Source organism: Mesoplodon mirus (assembly GCF_964341445.2).
Source record: "Mesoplodon mirus genome assembly, chromosome: 2".
In the NCBI taxonomy this organism is placed as follows: Eukaryota; Metazoa; Chordata; class Mammalia; order Artiodactyla; family Ziphiidae; genus Mesoplodon; species Mesoplodon mirus.
The window spans coordinates 93,780,791-93,800,833 of NC_138977.1; the positions used below are offsets into that span (position 1 = coordinate 93,780,791).

Below are 20,043 nucleotides of genomic sequence, written 5' to 3' on the forward strand. Positions count from 1 at the left end.
CAAGGCACACAGAGAAATTTATAGTTCTCTATTTAAGTCATTGTAATTGCCAGTCGTTATTATCAGTCATTATTAAGCAACTGAAACCTCAGTTCAAATAAATTGTAATTGTCAAATGAAGTGTAAACAACTACATTAACTTTCTAGTAATTATTTCTTCTTTTGGACAGGTCTTTAACCAATGACCTATATACTTTGTGTGTATATATATGTGTGTGTCTTTGTGTGTGTGCATTTATAAAAGCCAATATGGATACATCCATTCACTATAGCACATTTTAAAATAAAATAATCTAGCGGTGAGTATGGATTAAGGTGTTCTGGGGTGTTGGCATTTTACAGAGGACTTCTGTTAGTATATCTAAGAATTTTTTAAGCTGAGTATCTAAAATTATCCCCTGCCTCTCCCCCTAAAACTGGAAAACTAAACTAACGGGATTGACAGAACCCAGTTTTAACTTGACTGAAAATTCATCAGTGTTGATATCTGTATATAAACAAATTGAGGAGTAAACATTTTTTCAGTTTTTAAGCATAGCATTTTCAAGACTTTGGAAACTGCTAACCTTAAGAACTACTTAAAAACTGTTGCATCACTGAAGCTTCCTGAAACCTGCAGTTCATTCGTTATTTCCTTTAAGCCTGTTTGAAATGTAGATCTGATAAAGGTAAGTCAGTTTATTGCATTAAGATAATTTTGTTAGATTGTAAACTATACTAAAGGGTCCAGTTTAACAAAATAATAAAAAAAAGAACCATCCATATACTTCTCAAGCAGTGTAAGCAACATTACACCACCTTTGCAAAGCCCCGTGGGTACCTAATTTGTTACATATTAGATCATTGGGAGCGACTAGGCTATTTTGTTTAGTTGCGCTTTACCCGGTATTACCAGTATCTGTGATCCTGGCAGACTAATCTCCAGAGAAATTTTTTAAAGCGAAATGTAACAAATTTAAAATAAGGGAACCATTCACATTCCTGTTTTTCCTTAAGCATCCTGGATAGCGTCTCTAGACGCTGCTGGTGGACTTAAAACAGGACGGAGGGCGGAGAGATCCCTAACTTCACTCTCCAGGCTTGTGACTACTGACGAGGGGAAGGCGGGGCATCCTCTGGTGCGCCTCAAGCGTTCTCCGGGTCGGAGATAGGAGGGTTGGGCAGGCTCGGGGAGGAGGCGGGAGAGGTGAGAGGCTAAGATCTGGGCATCTCGAAAGGCCTTTCTGAGACACCCTGCCCAGCCCGAGGGGATCTCGCTGTAGCGCGCGCTCCCAAGGAAGTGGCACCTGGGGACGCTTTTCCTGCTTGACCGGTCTTCCCGAACTCCCTCGCCTGGGCTCGACCTTTCCTCTAGCTACCCGCGCCTTAACCTCTCCAATTCTACCGCCCCAGGGTTCGGCGAGTCTGCTGCGCGCAGCCACCGGCGAGCGAGCGCGAGATGCCGGACTGCAGCCGTCGCCCCTCGGGGCGGGGGTTTTGGCGGCCGCGCGGTGACCGCAGGGGCGCTGTACGCCGCGTGGACCTGCGTCTCCTCCCTGCGCCGTTCTGCAGGGGCCACTCCTGCGGGGACCCCCGCACCGCAGCTCCAGCGCGCGGCGCGTGGGAGGAGGGACGGAAACAAGGGTGGTGGGTGGAGAGGGGGAAAGTGAAGAGAGAGAAGGGAAAGGAGCCGGAGAAAGAGAAAATTCGGGGAAACGGAAAGGAGGAGAAAGATAAAAAGGAGATGAAGGAGAAAATTAAGGAAAAAAGGAGAGGGGGAGGGAAGAGAAAAGTAAGAGTAAAGAGGAAAAGAGGAAAGGGCGGGAGACGGAGAAGGGGAAGGAGCAGTTTACGGAAAAAGAGGAGAAAGAGAAGGACAACAGCACGTTGGCAAAGCCCCCGCTGGAGCTGCTGGTAAGAGACGGGTGCCTCAGACCCTCACCCAAGGCCGTTGTCGGCGTTCTGGCCGGAGCGCCGGCTCTCGTGTCGGAGGGAATCCGGTCTCGTGTGCGGGCATTGTACCCACGGATGGAACGGGTGTGCCAAGCTGCGAACACCATCTCCCCAGCCCCTTGCCCACTCTCACCCCTAACCCCGGCCCTGCGTCCAAGGTCTAGGTCTAGTGTTGATGAAGGTCAGGTCTCGTCAGGTCTAGTGTTGAAGAGGAGGCCTTAGTCGGGTTCACGGGAGCGCGGGGAACAGCCCTCTTTCCAGCCCCATCTCTGTCCGACGCCCAATGCTAGCTCCCAGTCCGCCCAGGACACTGAAACCAGCCCCAAACACTCACCACACATGCGCTCTCTCTCCCAGTCTTTTCTGTTACGTCCCTCTGGACATTTTCTGTGGGCGCTGAGGTTACTACTTTCATTGTTTTCAGACCACCAGCGCCCAGAAGGGACGGGCACAAAGGTTTAACTGAAAGGCCTCAGAAACCAGGCACTGCAGTCACGAAAGGACAAATACCTATGATTCCACGTATATGATGTACCTAGAGTAGTCAGAATTATAGAGAATAGAATGGTGGGGCCTGGGGGGACGGGGAGTGCGGAGTTCGAGTTTAATGAGTACAGTTTCAACCTTACAAGATGAACAGTTTTGGAGATGGATAGTGGTGATGGTTGCACAATATTATGAATGGATTTAGTATCACCATATGTTTAAGAATGGTTATGATGGTAAATTTTATGTTGTGTATTTTACCACGATTTAAAAATTGAGAGGGAAGAAGGAAAAACAGGCATTTTTTGGATCAGCTCAGTGGGCTCTGTGCTCCTGGAGTTCCTGAGCTCAGAGCTGCTTTCTGGTTCTAAACAATGTGAATTATTAATGGAGATTTGATCTCTGGTAAAACACAGACTACATAGGTTCACATATAGTTAAATGAATAACTTTTGCAAGGAACAGTGGTGTTGAGAATCACATTTCAGGTCTGAACTCCTGGTTTACAGTAACCCCAGCTTTTCTTAAGAGATTATAAACATGAGGAGGCTTGTATTTTAGACTAAAAAATAAGCAAAATGTAAAGCATCAGTGACTGCAGAATTTCTAGGGGTTTAGGAGTAGCGATATGGTTGGAAAGGGAGTAGGGAACTGTTTTTATTCACAAAATTTCATAGGATCTAAGGTGCCATTATTTTAGGTAACACAAAGAAAAAAAATGCTGCCAACCAAAATGTGACATACCATAGATTGTAAAGTCCTCATTTCAGAGATGTTAAAATGTGAAGAAAAAAAAAAAAACCCAAAAAACAAACAGCATCTTGGAACTGATGAAATATGTTGGGATAGCCTGAGTAGAGCCATTGGTGGAGATAATGAGGGGGACATAATCCACATCTTGCAGCCAGTTCTTGGTGGCATCATTGCTTTAAAGCATCCCCTTCATGCATCAATCCCTCTTCCTTACAATCACTCTCTCAGAATGACACTATGACATTTAGGTGTGGGTAAGAGGGAACAGGGAGGAAGTGGGGATGGAGAAAGGAAACACCTATGGAAATACCTTTTGCTTTTAAGAGCCATCAAGAATTCACTCCAAAAACAAACATTCTGTTATTCACTAGACAGGTTTATTAAATGCTGCCCTGTACACAAGACCCTATTAGACCAGACCTTAAACCATCTTATTTTTACATAGATCTTATATATTTAAAAAAAAAAAAAAAAAAAGAGGTGGGAGGTGGGATAGACATTTAGTGCTGTTTAGGATGACTTTTTTTTTTTTTAAACAGAAATCCAGTCTAAGTCTAATGTCTACATTTAGTGTTCAAGCAGAAATGTATAAGATTATTAGTTTTAAACCAATGCCACTGAAGACATTTATTAGTGTTTTATATGCATGAGAAATCTCTTTAGTAGGCTGTTTGCGAAATAGAATAGAATTCCTGTGAGTAGTCTGGCTGGATTGTTGCTCATTTATTACTGTTTACATTAAAGTTTGTACCCTAAAAGTCACCTTTCTGAGCACTCTGAAATTTCTATTTCTGTCTTCATACCAGCCTGCCTTTCTTGCCCCTCAATCACTTGTCATAAAATTTTCTGAGGTTGGTATGTTGGTAGAATGCTTCTTCCTAAGTTCTACATCTAGTTCATCAGGTTTTAGCCTCAGATTTTTAAATACTCAATTATGATTGGAACTGGTTTAACAGTTTCTATAATCTTTGCCTTTTCATTTATGAGGGTAACCTTGCCCTAAGAGCTTTTAATCTAGCGATTCAACTGGGAAGACAAGACAGATTAATAATATGAGACCTTAGATGCTTACATGCTGAGTGGCAAAGTCAATATATGGAACAAGTAGGCCCCAAGACCCCATACAACAAATTGAATTCTGTTGCAGTCTCCAGTAGACGTGAACTCAGGAAGCAAAGTGAAGTCTGAAAATTCACCCTGAAAATATGGCACCTCCCATAAATCCTGACATATATATATATATATATATATATATATATATATATATATATATATATATATAAAGTATTTATTTGATAGATTGACCAGGAGTTGGGGGATGGAGAGGGGGTATGCAATTAATATCACATAACTGATGGCTGATTATATAAAATACAAACTGACTGGTACAGTTTGTTCTAGACCTATTAAATGTTTTGCGAAGTTTTGTTCTGGTTTACAATTCCACAATATTATTGGCAGGCACACTGCCAGGAGCCAGGAAAACCAGGCCCTGATAGCATAGCTTTATTGACTTATCTTTTGTTTCGCAGGAGAAAAATAAGCAGATCCTAGTGCTGGGCCTGGATGGAGCAGGAAAGACCAGTGTTCTCCACTTTCTAGCTTTAAACAGAGTCCAGCACAGCGTGGCACCAACCCAAGGTTTCAATGCAGTGTGCATCAGCACTGAAGACAGCCAGTTGGAGTTCCTGGAGAGTAAGCTGTCTTTCTCAGTAGTTCTGGGGATAACCGATAGCCTATAGCCACATTATCGTTATACCTTAAGCCAGATTTAATGTTATCAACATTGGGTCCTTGTGAAATGAAACACTGGGTCAGATTTTCCTAGACTTTCAGAATGCATGTGTAGTTTAGTGCTTGGGTACAGTGTGGGAATCACTTTCTGTTCTTTTCATTTTCTTCTTTTTGCAGTGGTGGTGATAAAGGGGAGTTGAGGGGAAGGCTTTCACACCCTTCCTATAACAGCCTCCCTCCTCCCTTACTACCCCAAATATAAATGCAATCCAAGTAAATACAGTGTGTTTCCTTCTCTGCAAATGCCAATAGAGGTAAGCTCCAAACCTCTTGTAACCAGATGGCAACCCAGAAACCCCTCCTCTGGTAGTTCTGGAGTCACCACCTCTCAAAATATTGCTGTACCACAAAGTTGCATTAGATCCTCTTGTCTCCTCTTTACAGTCTCTCCTAGGATGATTTCACCTTTCCTCTTGACATTAAATACTATCTATATGCTAATGACTCCCAAATTTATCTCTCCAGCCAAACATCTCTCCAGCCTGTCTCACTGGCCTCTCAAGCCTAATATCGCCAAGACAAAATGTTTGATATATCTCCGTATCTGTTCCTTTCCCTTGTAATCCAACTGGTCAGTAAATGTCTCCTCACCCATCAACATGCTCAAGCCAGAAAACTGGCAGTTTTCTGTACCCCCTTTTGTACCCCACCTCCAGCCTGCAAGTAAAATGCTATGAATTTTTGCTTTCATTCAGTTGCGAAGAGAAAATGGTGGGAAGAGAAATTGGTAAATCTGCAGGAAAATCTTTATGATAAAAGCATTGTTAAGAATAGAGTTTTCAATTTCCCCAGAAGCTATGGAAGAAATAATATTTTTAATGAAATGGATGGCTAACAAAAGTCTCAAAATATAAAGTGAAAAGAAAAAAGGGAAGGAAAGGAAAGGGAAGGAAAAAAGGAAAGGGAGATAGGAAGAAAAAAGAAAACTCCAATTAGGGGGAGAAATGGACAGATCTGCCATTGGAGTGAGGGGTTTCAACATATCTTTGTCAATTATTAATAAGGTCAAGGAGAAAAAAATCTGCAGAGATATATAAAATTTGAACACAGTCAACAAGTTCAATCTAGTGAATAATATAAAATTGTCCAATTAGACAATTTTAGCCACATACAAAAGTTAAAATTCACATTCTTCTCAAACACTCACAGAACAGTTACCAGCAATGACCGCTTACTGGGCCATACAGCAAGTCTTAACAAAGTTTTCAAAGAGGATGCATCATACAAACTGTGTTCTCAACTACATTGCTGTTAAGTTAGAAGTTAATACCTAAAAGATAGCAATCCCTATGTAGGTGAAATGTCATGGTGTTGCCAAAAACATGGGGAACGACATGTTCATTCATCTTTAAACTACATATGTTAAAAACATATGAATTACTTGGATTATACACATTCTTTAAAAAAATTAAAAACACAAAATACTTCAAAGAATGACTAGCCTGGCTCTCCATACAAAGGAAAACAAAGACAAATCAACACCCTTTCCTATCCGTTTTTTAAATGGTATTGTTAAGTCCCTACAACAGGAGTCTGCACACTTTTTCTGCAGAGGTCTCGAGAGTAGCTAATGTAGACTTTGTGGCCGCATGGACTCTGTGCAGCTACTCAACCCTGCAGTTGTACTGCAAAAGCAGCCGGAGACCATGTGTGCACAAATCTACGTGCCTGTGTTCTCATACAACTTTATTTGTACTGAAATCCAAATGTGATATGATGTTCATGTGTTACAAAATGGTATTCTGTTTTCCCCCAAACATTTAAAAAGGTAGAATCCATTTTTTGTTCATGGGCTGTACAAAAATAGGCAATGAGCCAGATTTAGGCTGTGGGCTATTGTTTGTCATATTCTGTCCCAGGAGGAAAATAAAAACTGAATTCATTGTGTATGTATTATTATCATTCCAAAAAGTTTCTTCTGGGAAGAATCAGCAGAATGAAATAACCCAAAGGAATTTCTTCTGAAGCAAGTATTCCTGAATGCCCACAGGATCATATTAACTCTTAGTGCAAGATTAAGAGAGGAAATTAGTTCTAGGATTTTGACAAAGGAAAAAAGTTGTGCAAGTGAGGCTAGCCAATGACATTTAAATCAGTCCATTTAAAACTTATTTTAGAGAAATATGTGTTTTAACCCACCACCCTGAATTATTTTAGTATCCTACTCCCATTCGCTGAGTTATACCTGACAGATAGGCACTGGCCATCGTGGCTGCTGTGTATAACAGATCAGGAGGCATCCACTGTAGTACAAATTTAAGATCTTTATGCTGGTCCTTTGTGTTCCAGAATGAGTGACCCGCTTGTGGAGGGTAAATATTCCCACCAATCATTTCCCCAGTAACATCGCTCAAGTTGTTCGAAGAATTGGGTAGAGTCTCACAGAGGTCTTTTATCAGAATACGTATCCAGTGTTCAGAAATTTTCAAAATGTGTCTTTCCTGCCCCCTTCAGTGGACTCTTCTGAGGTTTGTGTGTGTGTCTTCCTTCTCTACTGTTCTTTGTAGTTGGTGGCAGCGAACCTTTCTGTTCCTGTTGGGAAATGTACCTGTCCAAGGGATTGCTGCTAATCTTTGTGGTAGATTCAGCAGATCACAACAGATTACCTGAAGCCAAGAAGCACCTTCAACAACTAATTGGGACAAATCCAATCCTTCCTCTGGTTGTGTTTGCAAACAGGTAAAAATTTGTGCAAATATAAATTGTACTCAATAGTTTTATTATTAATACAAGAAGTAGAAATGTCTACTTTTAATAGCAAGATATTCAATAATATGTTCTATGTTCAGTTCGGTTTATAGTATTAGATCTATTGGATTCTACAGTCAGCCCTCCATATCCGTGGATTCAACCACCTGTGGATCAGGGAAAAAAAAAGATTCCGGAAAGCTCCAGAAAGTAAAACTTGTATTTGCCACACACAGGCAACTATTTACATAGCATTTACATTGTATTAGGTATTATAAGTAATCTAAAGATGATTTAAAGTATATGGGAGGATGTGCATAAGTTATTTGCAAATACTATGCCATTTTATGTAAGGGGCTTGAGCATCCTCAGATTTTGGTGTCTGCTGGGGTCTTGCAACCAATCCCCCTCAGATACCAAGGGCCAGCAGTAAATTCCTTGAGAACAGAGACTATCATTCACCTTTGTGTCCCTTGTAAAACCTAGCGTAATACCTTGTACATAGTAGGAATTCAACAAATACCTGTTGAATTTATTTTTTTAATTTAATTTTATCTATTTATTTTTTACAGAGCAGGTTCTTATTAGTTATCTGTTTTATACATATTGGTGTATATATGTCAATCCCGATCTCCCAATTCATCCCACCCCCCACCCCGACACTTTCCCGACTTGGTGTCCACATATTTGTTCTCTACATCTGTGTCTCAGCTTCTGCCCTGCAAACCGGTTCATCTGTACCGTTTTTCTAGGTTCCACATATATGCATTAATATATGATATTTGTTTTTCTCTTTCTGACTTAGTTCACTCTGTATGACAGTCTCTAGGTCCATCCACGTCTCTACAAGTGACCCAATTTCGTTCCTTTTTATAGCTGAGTAATATCCCATTGTATACATATACCATATCTACTTTATCAATTCATCTGTCGATGACCATTTAGGTTGCTTCCATGACCTGCTATCGTAAATAGTGCTGCAATGAACATTGGGGTGCATGTGTCTTTTTGAATTATGGATTTCTCTGGGTATATGCCCAGTAGTGGGATTGCTAGGTCATATGGTAATTCTATTTTTAGTTTAAGGAACCTCCATATTGTTCTCCATAGTGGCTGTATCAATTTACATTCCTATCAACAGTGCAAGAGGGTTCCCATTTCTCCACACCCTCTCCAGCATTTATTGTTTGTAGATTTTCTGATGATGCTCATTCTGACTGGTGTGGTGATACCTCACTGTAGTTTTGATTTGCATTTCTCTAATAATTAGTGATGTTGAGCAGCTTTTCATGTGCCTCTTGGCCATCTGTATGTCCTCTTAGGAGAGATGTCTATTTAGGTCTTCTGCCCATTTTTGCATTGGGTTGTTTGTTTTTTTAATATTGAGCTACATGAGCTGTTTATATATTTTGGAGACTAATCCTTTGTCCGTTGATTCGTTTGCAAATATTTTCTCCCATTCTGAGGGTTGTCTTTTCGTTTTGTTTATAGTCTCCTTTGCTGTGCAAAAGCTTTTAAGTTTCAGTAGGTCCCATTTGTTTATTTTTGTTTTTATTTCCATTACTCTAGGAGGTGGGTCAAAAAAGATCTTGCTGTGATTTATGTCAAAGAGTGTTCTTCCTATGTTTTCCTCTAATAGTTTTATAGTGTCCAGTCTTATATTTAGGTCTTTAATCCATTTTGAGTTTATTTTTCTGTATGGTGTTAGAGAGAGTTCTAATTTCATTCTTTTACATGTAGCTGTCCAGTATTCCTAGTACCACTTATTGAAGAGACTGTCTTTTCTCCATTGTATATCCTTGCCTCCTTTGTTATAGATTAGTTGACCATAGGTGCATGGGTTTATCTCTGGGCTTTCTATCCTGTTCCATTGATCTATATTTCTGTTTTTGTGCCAGTACCATATTATATGATTACTGTACCTTTGTAGTGTAGTCTGAAGTCAGGGAGTCTGATTCCTCCAGCTCTGTTTTTTTCCCTCATGACTGCTTTGGCTATTCGGGGTCTTTTGTGTCTCCATACAGATTTTAAGATTTTTTGTTATAGTTCTGTAAAAAAATGCCACTGGTAATTTGATAGGGATTGCATTGAATCTGTAGATTGCTTTGTGTACTATAGTCATTTTCACAATATTGGTTCTTCCAATCCAAGAACATGGTATATCTCTCCATCTGTTTGTGTCATCTTTGATTTCTTTCATCAGTCTCTTATAGTGTTCTGCATACATGTCTTTTGTCTCCTTAGGTAGGTTTATTCCTAGGTGTTTTGTCTTTTTGTTGCAATGGTAAATGAGAGTGTTTCCTTCATTTCTCTTTCAGATTTTTCATCATTAGTGTATAGGAATGCAAGAGATTTCTGTGCATTAATTTTGTATCCTGCAACTTTACCAAATTCATTGATTAGCTCTAGTAGTTTTCTGGTGGCATCTTTAGGATTCTCAATGTATAGTGTCATGTCATCTGCAAACAGTGACAGTTTTACTTCTTCTTTTCCAATTTGTATTCCTTTTATTTCTTTTTCTTCTCTGATTGCTGTGGCTAGGACTTCCAAAACTATGCTGAATAATAATGGTGAGAGTGGACATCCTTGTCTTGTTCCTGATTTTAGAGGAAATGCTTTCAGTTTTTCACCATTCAGAATGATGTTTGCTGTGGATTTGTCATATATGGCCTTTATTATGTTGAGGTAGTTTCCCTCTATGCCCATTTTCTGGAGAGTTTTTATCATAAATGGGTATTGAATTTTGTCAAAAGCTTTTTCTGCATCTATTGAGATGACCATATGGTTTTTCTCCTTCAGTTTGTTAATATGGTGTATCACATTGATTGATTTGCATATATTGAAGAATCCTTGCATCCCTGCGATAAATCCCACTTGATCATGGTGTATGATCCTTTTAATGTGTTGTTGGATTCTGTTTGCTAGTATTTTGTTGAGGATTTTTGCATCCATATTCTGTTTTTTGCATCAGTGATATTGGTCTGTAATTTTCCTTTCTTGTAGTATCTCTGTCTGGTGTTGGTGTCAGGCTGATGGTGGCCTCGTAGAATGAGTTTGGGAGTGTTCCTTCCTCTGCAATTTTTGGAAGAGTTTGAGAAGGATGGGTGTTAGCTCTTCTCTGAATGTTTGATAGAATTCACCTGTGAAGCCATCTGGTACAGGACTTTTGTTTGTTGGAAGATTTTTAATCACAGTTTCAATTTCATTACTTGTGATTGGTCTGTTCATATTTTCTATTTCTTCCTGGTTCAGTCTTGGAAGATTATACCTTTCTAAGAATTTGTCCATTTCTTCCAGGTTATCCATTTTATTGGCATAGAGTTGCTTTTAGTAGTTTCTTATGATGCTTTGTATTTCTGCAGTGTCCATTGTAACTTCTTTGTCATTTCTAATTTTATTGATTTGAGTCCTCTCCCTCTTTTTCTTGATGAGTCTAGCTAAAGGTTTATCAAATTTGTTTATCTTATCAAAGAACCAGCTTTTAGTTTTCTTGATCTTTGCTATTGTTTTCTTTGTTTCTGTTTCATTTATTTCTGCTCTGATCTTTATGATTTCTTTCCTTCTGCTAACTCTGGGTTTTGTTTGTTCTTCTTTCTCTAGTTCCTTTAGGTGTAAGGTTAGATTGTTTATCTGAGATTTTTCTTGTTTCTTGAGGTAGGATTGTATCTCTATAAACTTCCCTCTTAGCACTGCTTTTACTGCATTCCATAGTTTTTGGATCGTCGTGTTTTCATTGTCATTTGTCTCTAGGTTTTTTTTATATTTCCTCCTTGCTTTCTTTAGTGATCTCTTGGTTATTTAGTAATGTATTGTTTGCCTCCATGTGTTTGTGTTTTTTAGGGTTTTTTTTCCCCTGTAATTCATTTCTAATCTCTTACCTTTGTGGTCAGAAAAGATGCTTGATATGATTTCAGTTTTCTTAAATTTACCAAGGTTTGATTTGTGACCCAAGATGTGATCTATCCTGGAGAATGTTCCGTGGGCACTTGAGAAGAAAATGTAATCTGCTGTTTTTGGATGGAATGTCCTATAAATATCAATTAAATCTATCTGGACTATTGTGTCATATAAAGCTTCTGTTTCCTTATTAATTTTCTGTCTGGATGATCTGTCCATTGGTGTAAGTGAGGTGTTAATGTCTGCCACTATTATTGTGTTACTGTCGATTTCTTCTTTTATGGCTGTTAGCAGTTGCCTTATGTATTGAGGTGCTCCTATGTTGGGTGCATATATATTTATAATTGTTATATATTCTTCTTGGATTGATCCCTTGATCATTATGTAGTGTCCTTCCTTGTCTCTTGTAACAGTCTTTATTTTAAAGTCTATTTTATCTTATATGAGTATTGCTACTTCAGGTTTCTTTTGATTTCCCTTCGCATGGAAAATCTTTTTCCATCCCCTCACTCTCTGTCTGTATGTGTCCCTAGGTCTGAAGTTTGTCTCTTGTAGACAGCATATATATGGGTCTTGTTTTTGTATCCATTCAGCGAACCTGTGTCTTTTGGTTGGAGCATTTAATCCATTCACGTTTAAGGTAATTATCGATATGTATGTTCCTATTACCATTTTCTTTATTGTTATAGGTTTGTTATTGTAGGTCCTTTTCTCCTCTTTTGTTTCCTGCCTAGAGAAGTTCCTTTAGCATTTGTTGTAGAGCTGGTTTGGTGGTGCTGAATTCTCTTAGCTTTTGCTTCTCTGTAAAGCTTTTGATTTCTCCCTCGAATCTGAATGAGATCCTTGCTGGGTAGAGTAATCTTGGTTGTAGGTTCTTCCCTTTCATCACTTTAAATATGTCATGTGACTCCCTTCTGGCTTGTAAAGTTTCTTCTGAGAAATCAGCTGTTAACCTTATGGGAGTTCCCTTGTATGTTATTTGTTGTTTTTTCCTTGTTGCTTTCAATAATTTTTCTTTGTCTTTAATTTTTGCCAATTTGATTACTATGTGTCTCAGTGTGTTTTTCCTTGGGTTTTTCCTGCATGGGACTCTCTTCACTTTCTGGACTTGGGTGTCTATTTCCTTTCCCATGTTAGGGAAGTTTTTGTCTATAATCTCTTCAAATATTTTCTAAGGTCCTTTCTCTCTTTCTTCTCCTTCTGGGACCCCTATAATGAGAATGTTGTTGCATTTAATGTTGTCCCAGAGGTCTCTTAGGCTGTCTTCATTTCTTTTCATTCTTTTTTCTTTGTCTGTTCCATGGCAGTGAATTCCACCATTCTGTCTTCCAGGTCACTTATCCATTCTTCTGCTTTAGTTATGCTGCTATTGATTCCTTCTAGTGTATTTTTCATTTCAGTTATTGTATTGTCATCTCTGTTTGTTTGTTCTTTAATTCTTCTAGGTCTTTGTTAAACATTTCTTGCATCTTCTCGATCCTTGCCTCCATTGTTTTTCCGAGGTCCTGGATCATCTTCACTATCATTACTCTCAATTCTTCTTCTGGAAGGTTGCCTATCTCCACTTCCTTTAGTTGTTTTACTGGGGTTTTATCTTGTTCCTTCATCTGGGACATAGTCCTCTGCCTTTTCATTTTGTCTATCTTTCTGTGAATGTGGTTTCATTCCACAGGCTGCAGAATTGTAGTTACTCTTGCTTCTGCTGTCTGTCCTCTGATGGATGAGGCTATCTAAGAGGTTTGTGCAAGCTTCCTGATGGGAGGGACTGGTGGTGGGTAGGGTTGGGTCTTGCTGTGGTGGGCAGAGCTCAGTAAAACTTTAATCAGCTTGTCTGCTGATGGGTGGGGTTGGGTTCCCTCCCTGTTGGTTCTTTGCCCTGAGGCAACCCAGCACTGGAGCCTACCAGCTCTTTGGTGGGGCTAATGGTAGACTCTGGGAGGGCTCACGCCAAGTAGTACTTCCCAGAACTTCTGCTGCCAGTGTCCTTGTCCCTTGGTGAGCCACAGCCACCCCCCGCTTCTGCCGCAGACCCTCCAACACTAGCAGGTAGGTCTGGTTCAGTCTCCTATGGGGCCACTGCTTCTTCCCGTGGGTCCTGATGCGCACACTACTTTGAGTGTGCCCTCCAAGAGTGGAGTCTCTGTTTCCCCCCTGTCCTGTCAAAGTCCTGCAATCAAATCCCGCTAGCCTTCAAATTCTGATTCTCTAGGAATTCCTCCTGCTGTTGCTAGACCTCCAGGTTGGGAAGCCTGATGTGGGGCTCAGAACCTTCACTCCAGTGGGTGGACTTCTGTGGTATAAGTGTTCTCTAGTTTGTGAGTCACCCACGCAGCGGTTATGGGATTTGATTTTATTGTGATTACGCCCTCCTACCATCTCATTGCGGCTTCTCCTTTGTCTTTAGATGTGGGGTATCTTTTTTGGTGAGTTCCAGTGTCTTCCTGTCGATGACTGTTCAGCAGTTAGTTGTGATTCCAGTCCTCTTGCAAGGAGTGAGCACACATCCTTCTACTCCACCATCTTGAACCAATCTATCTGTTGAATTTAATTCAGTAAACATTTATTGACTTTTGAATCGATTTCTACAAAATATTTGCATGTTTAATATGTATAAAGAAGTGGTTTTAGATCAATTAGCCTGACCTGAATTTATTTCACACACATGCATTAAAATATTAAATGTTCATGAAGAAATTGGAACCCTTGTGCAGTGTTGGTGGGGATGTCAAATGGTAGAGCCACTGTGAAAAACAGTATGGCAGTTCCTTAAAAAATTAAAAATAGAGTTTTCATATAGTCCAGCAATACACTTCTGGGTATATAACCAATAGAATTGAAAGCAGGAACTGAAACAGATATTTGCACAGCCATGTTCATAGCAGAATTATTCACAGTAGCCAAAAGGTAGAAGCAACCCAAATGTCCATCCACAGATGAATGGATAAACAAAATGTGATATATACATACAATGGATATTATTCAGCCTTAAAAAAGGAAATTCTGACACATGCTACAAAATAGATGAACTTTGAAGACATTATGCTAAGTGAAATAAGCCAGTCACAAAAGGCCAAATACTGTATGATTACACTGTTTTTAAAAAAAATATTTATTTATTTATTTGTTTTTGGCTGCATTGGGTCTTTGTTGCTCCATGCAGGCTTTCTCTAGTTGCGGCGAGTGGGGGCTACTCTTTGTTGCAGTGTGTGGGCTTCTCATTGCGGTGGCTTCTCTTGTTGCGGACCACAGGCTCTAGGCATGTGGGATTCAGTAGTTGTGGCACACGGGCTCAGTAGTTGTGGCCCGCGGGTTCTAGAGCACAGGCTTAGTAGTTGTGGCGCATGGGCTTAGTTGCTCCATGGCATGTGGGATCTTCCCGGGCCAGGGCTCAAACCCATGTCCCCTGCATTGGCAGGCGGATTCTTAACCACTGTGCCACCAGTGAAATCCCTGAATACACTTTTATGAGGTTCCTAGAGTAGTCAAATTCATAGAAACCAAAAGTAGAATAGTGGTTGCCTGGGCCTGGGGGAGGGAGAAACAGGAAGTTATTGTTTAATGGGTACAGAGTATCAGTTTTACAAGTTGAAAAGTGTTCTGGAGATGGATGGTGTACAACAATGTGAATGTACTTACCTGTACACTTAAAATTGGTTAATATGGCAAATTTCTTTATGTGTATTTTACTACAATAAAGAAAGTTTTAAAAGGTATTAGACATCTATAGCATTGTACAGGCATACCTCATTTTATTGCACTTTGCAGATATTGTGTTTTTTACAAATCAAAGGTTTGTGGCAACCCTGCATCGAGCAAGTCTATAGGTACCATTTTCCCAAAAGCATTTCTCACTTCATGTCTCTGTGTAGCATTTTGGTAATTCTTGCAATATTTCAAACTTTTAAGATTATTATTATATTTGTTATGATAATCTGTGATCAGTGATCTTTGATGTTACTATTGCAAAAAGATTACAACTTGCTGCAGGCTCCGATGATGGTTAGCATTTTTTAGCAGTAAGGTATTTTTTAATTAAGGTATGTACTTTTTTTAGACAATGCTATTGCACACTTAATAGACTACAGTAGTGTAAACATAACTTTTATATGCACTGAGAGACAAAAAAATTCACGTGACTAGCTTTATTGCAGTATTCTTTTTTTTTTTTTTTTTTTTTTTGCGGTATGCGGGCCTCTCACTGTTGTGGCCTCTCCCATTGCGGAGCACAGGCTCCGGACACACAGGCTCAGCGGCCATGGCTTACAGGCCCAGCTGCTCTGTGGCATGTGGGATCTTCCCGGACCGGGGCACGAACCCGTGTCCCTTGCATCGGCAGGCGGACTCTCAACCACTGCGCCACCAGGGAAGCCCTGCAGTATTCATTTTATTGCAGTAGTCTGGAACCAAATTTGAAATATCTCTGAGGTATGCCTGTAATGCTAAAACCCCTCTCTTAATTGCTAGGTTTGCCAGTCATAAGAGAGCTCAGTTCCTGCCATTTCTTCCACTACTTCTATGGGTGAATATTTATGGAAGTAAACTAAATAATTACAAATGACTATCTAAAAGTAGGAGCCTATATTAAAGTCCAGCATAGATGCTAGTCTAGCAGATTATTTCTAAAAGAAAAGCTGGAGATTTTTTTTTAATGAGCATCTTAAGTACCACAAACTGTAAAGATTTAGAGGATCCTGGTACATTTAAGTAAGCTGTATAGTATTCCATTGCATGAATATACCACAGCTTTACCATTTTCTTGTTGGATATTTGGTTTATTTCCAATGTTTTATTGCTAAAATCAGTTCTACAGTGAATCTTCATGTATGTGTCTCCTCGTTGATGTATACCAATATTTCTCTAGTGCATGAGGAATTGCTGGGTTTTGGATTTGTCCATATTCAATTTTGCTAGATATTACCAAGTTGCTTTCCAAAGGTATTGAACCAGTTTATTTTTCCTACCAGCAGTATATGACAGTTGTTTTTTTTGTTTGTTTTTTTTTTTGTGGTATGCAGGCCTCTTACTGTTGTGGCCTCTCTCGTCGCGGAGCACAGGCTCCAGACGCGCAGCCTCAGCGGCCATGGCTCACGGGCCCAGCCGCTCCGCGGCATGTGGGATCTTCCCGGACCAGGGCACGAGCTCGCGTCCCCTGCATCGGCAGGCGGACTCCCAATCACTGCGCCACCAGGGAAGCCCTATATGACAGTTTTTATAGCTCCACATCCTTGTCAATACTTGGTTTGTCAGACTTTCATTTTTGCCAGTCTCATGGGGATGAAATTTTATCTTATTATTCTAATTTGCATTTCCTTAATTACTAGTGAGCTTGAACAGTTTTTCAGATGTTCACTGGTTATCAGTTTCAAATTAGTTTCATTCTTTGAAATGAAGTTTCACATTTGTAAATTATCTTTTAATATCTTTCCCCAAATTCCTGTTACGGTGTTCATCTTCTCTCCTCTGTGTTGTAGGAGCCTTTCATGTCCTTTGGAAAAACTTTTGTCTGTTACATGCATTACACATATCTTCTCCAGCAATCTATTAGCTTATCATTTTACTTTGTTTATGGTTCTCTTTTTAATACATAGGTTTTCATTTTTTTAAATAAATTTATTTATTTTTATTTTTGTCTGTGTTGGGTCTTTGTTGCTGTGCGCAGGCTTTCTCTAGTTGTGGTGAGTGGGGGCTACTCTTTGTTGCAGTGCTCGGATTTCTCATTGTGGTGGCTTCTCTTGTTGTGAAGCACGGGCCCTAGGCATGCAGGTTTCAGTAGCTGTGGCACGCAGGCTCAGTAGTTGTGACTCATGGGCTCTAGAGTGCAGGCTCAGTAGTTGTGGCACATGGGCTTAGTTGTTCCATGGCATGTGGGATCTTCCTGGACCAGGGCTCGAACCTGTGTCCCCTGCATTGGCAGGCGGATTCTTAACCACTGTGCCACCAGGGAAGTCCCAAGTTTTCATTTTTAATAGTCAAATTTAGCAATACTCTCCTTTGTGGTTTATATCTCTTCATCAAATTGAATAAACAGAGCCATTTGGTGTCAAATTTATAACTTTTACTGAATTTAATAATAAAAGGTTTGGATATTCTAGTTTAAGTTTAATGCATCTTGGTTGATACTCCTTGGCCAAAGTAATTTATTCTTTTGTATGACTCATTGGTTCAAGTAATTACATAAGTATTTTTAAAACGTCAACTTACTATCTTTACTCTTTGAGTGATGATCTCTATTAAGGCACAGTTATGTAAGTGTTGAATGCACCTGATATTTATCCCTGATGTGCTTTTATCATTACAAGGAGCCTCTCCTCCCACGCAACACCCTCCTTCTCCTATTTTCTTCCTCTCCAATTCCATCAGTGACTTTTTTTTTTTAACTTGAGACATTGTCCACATGTTACTAGATTCACTAACACAATTGCAAAATTCACTGCGGGCTCTAGGAATAAGTGAATTCAGGTTTCAGACAGGTAATATATTGGGAGGACCAGAAAGGTAATCGTACCACATCAGGAAAAGTCTCACAGACTCCCAGTTATGGAATTTGATAGGTTCACATTGGTACAAGAAAAAAATGACACAATATTGGACTATTTCCAGATGATGCCCTAAAGCTATGGGAAAACACTGTGAAACAACAAAAAGCCAAATACAAATGCAATTTTAGGAGTGAAAATACTTAAACTTTTGCAAAGGGCTTAAAAACTATAACTGAATCTGTGTATGTATTTAGGGGAGGGAATGTCAGAGGTCATTTGCATAAATAATTCTTGATGTGTGAGAGGCAAAGAAATATGTTTTGACCTTGGCATTTTGACCTCAAGGAGATTTTGACCTTGGCATGCAGCATAAACACATGCTTTCTGTCTCCTCGTTTTAATCTCTCCTCTCTCTGCCTCTCCCAGTGGGTTTCCGTCCTTTAAGCCTTCCCCACTTCTCCATCTTGTCCTCTTTCCCTCCACCTGTCCCTCACCTCTCAGCCTCCTTTACCCACCACGCCATTTTCTAAATTCACTTCCTCCCTTATCCCTTCTCTGTCTCCCTCCATCCCCCAAATTTGATCCCAAATTTTTTGTTCAGTAGAAATAATGGTTGCAAAAGAAAACTCACATTTGGCAAATGCTTAATCAATAAAATATGATATGGACAAAAACCAATTAATGAATCAAGTTTCTATTGTTAAAGACAAATTAAAAATAATCTTAGGGCTTCCCTGGTGGCGCAGTGGTTGAGAGTCCGCCTGCCGATGCAGGGAACACGGGTTCGTGCCCCGGTCTGGGAGGATCCCGCGTGCTGTGGAGCGGCTGGGCCCGTGAGCCATGGCCGCTGGGCCTGCGCGTCCGGAGCCTGTGCTCCGCAACGGGAGAGGCCGCAGCGGTGAGAGGCCCGCGTACCGCAAAGAAAAAAAAATAATAATAATAATCTTAGGAAAATAAAGATAAAAATGGAAAAACAAAATTAGAAGCAGATTGACTGCACTGTTTAGGAAATTGATTAAGGTATTATATTGACTTAACTTCATTCCAGAACATACTTTTTTGATGATAACTCATAAATGCTGATGTAATTCCAATGAAAATCATTATATTCAAACAATCATTAAGATCATAGTAATGGGATTACAGTATCCTCCATATTAGAATGGAGGTGTGGTCATTGAGAGCAATAAATGAGAGTAATAAATGTATCTGTCCAAAAAGATTGCAAAATAACCAACTTTTTCTCAATTCTTTTTTCATTCTTGGTGAAGGATCTTGAAGCAGCCTATCACATTACAGATATCCATGAAGCTTTGGCATTATCTGAGGTGGGAAATGACAGGAAGATGTTCTTGTTCGGAACCCAGGTGACTGAGAATGGCTCAGAGATACCCTCCATCATGCAAGATGCCAGAGACCTGATTGCACAGCTGGCTGCAGACGTGCAGTGATCAGGCCTAGGCCCACTGTGAGGCTCATGATCTGAATGTCACCAGGGAATGTTTAGTGTCAGGCTGGAAGCCAAAAGTTTCCACTTTCCAATAAAAAATAAGACATTTCCTATGTTCTCAATGCATGGCATATACACACATATAAGATAATATTAATTGATTAAGAGGATCTCTATTTATATTTTGAACTTTAAAAATCGTGGTAAAACAATGTATTTGGAGGGATTTTGATTTTTTTTAATTTTTATTTATTTTTGGCTGCGTTGGGTCTTTGTTGCTGCATGCAGGCTTTCTCTAGTTGCGGTGAGCAGGGACTACTTTCATTGTGGTGCATGGGCTTCTCATTGCGGTGGCTTCTCTTGTTGCGGAGCATGGGCTCTAGGTGCACGGGCTTCAGTAGTTGTGGCACATTGGCTCAGTAGTTGTGGCTCGCAGGCTCTAGAGCACAGGCTCAGTAGTTGTGGTGCAGGGGCTTCATTGCTCCGTGGCATGTGGGATCTACCCAGACCAGGGCTTGAACCCATGTCCCCTGCATTGGCAGGTGGATTCTTAACCACTGCTCC

General features: G+C 40.1%; 1 protein-coding gene across 1 annotated transcript; it reads left to right on the forward strand.

The window, feature by feature from the left end:
• Positions 1-4,585: 4,585 nt before the first annotated feature.
• Positions 4,586-19,813, forward strand: ARL9 (ARF like GTPase 9). Its single transcript, XM_082608958.1, has 2 exons — positions 4,586-4,866; positions 19,301-19,813. Exons 1-2 carry the CDS (start codon positions 4,819-4,821, stop codon positions 19,478-19,480), a joined length of 228 nt encoding a protein of 75 aa, XP_082465084.1. The 5' UTR covers positions 4,586-4,818; the 3' UTR covers positions 19,481-19,813.
• The last annotated feature ends 230 nt before the right edge of the window (positions 19,814-20,043 follow it).

What these genes read in the sequence shown, in the direction of transcription:
- ARL9 (XM_082608958.1), top strand. Translation starts at nt 4,819, where the DNA reads ATGCAGTGTGCATCAGCACTGAAGACAGCCAGTTGGAGTTCCTGGAGA. An exon ending in CCAGTTGGAGTTCCTGGAGA is followed by an intron (nt 4,867 to 19,300) that starts GTAAGCTGTCTT and finishes TTCTTGGTGAAG; the next exon opens with GATCTTGAAGCAGCCTATCA.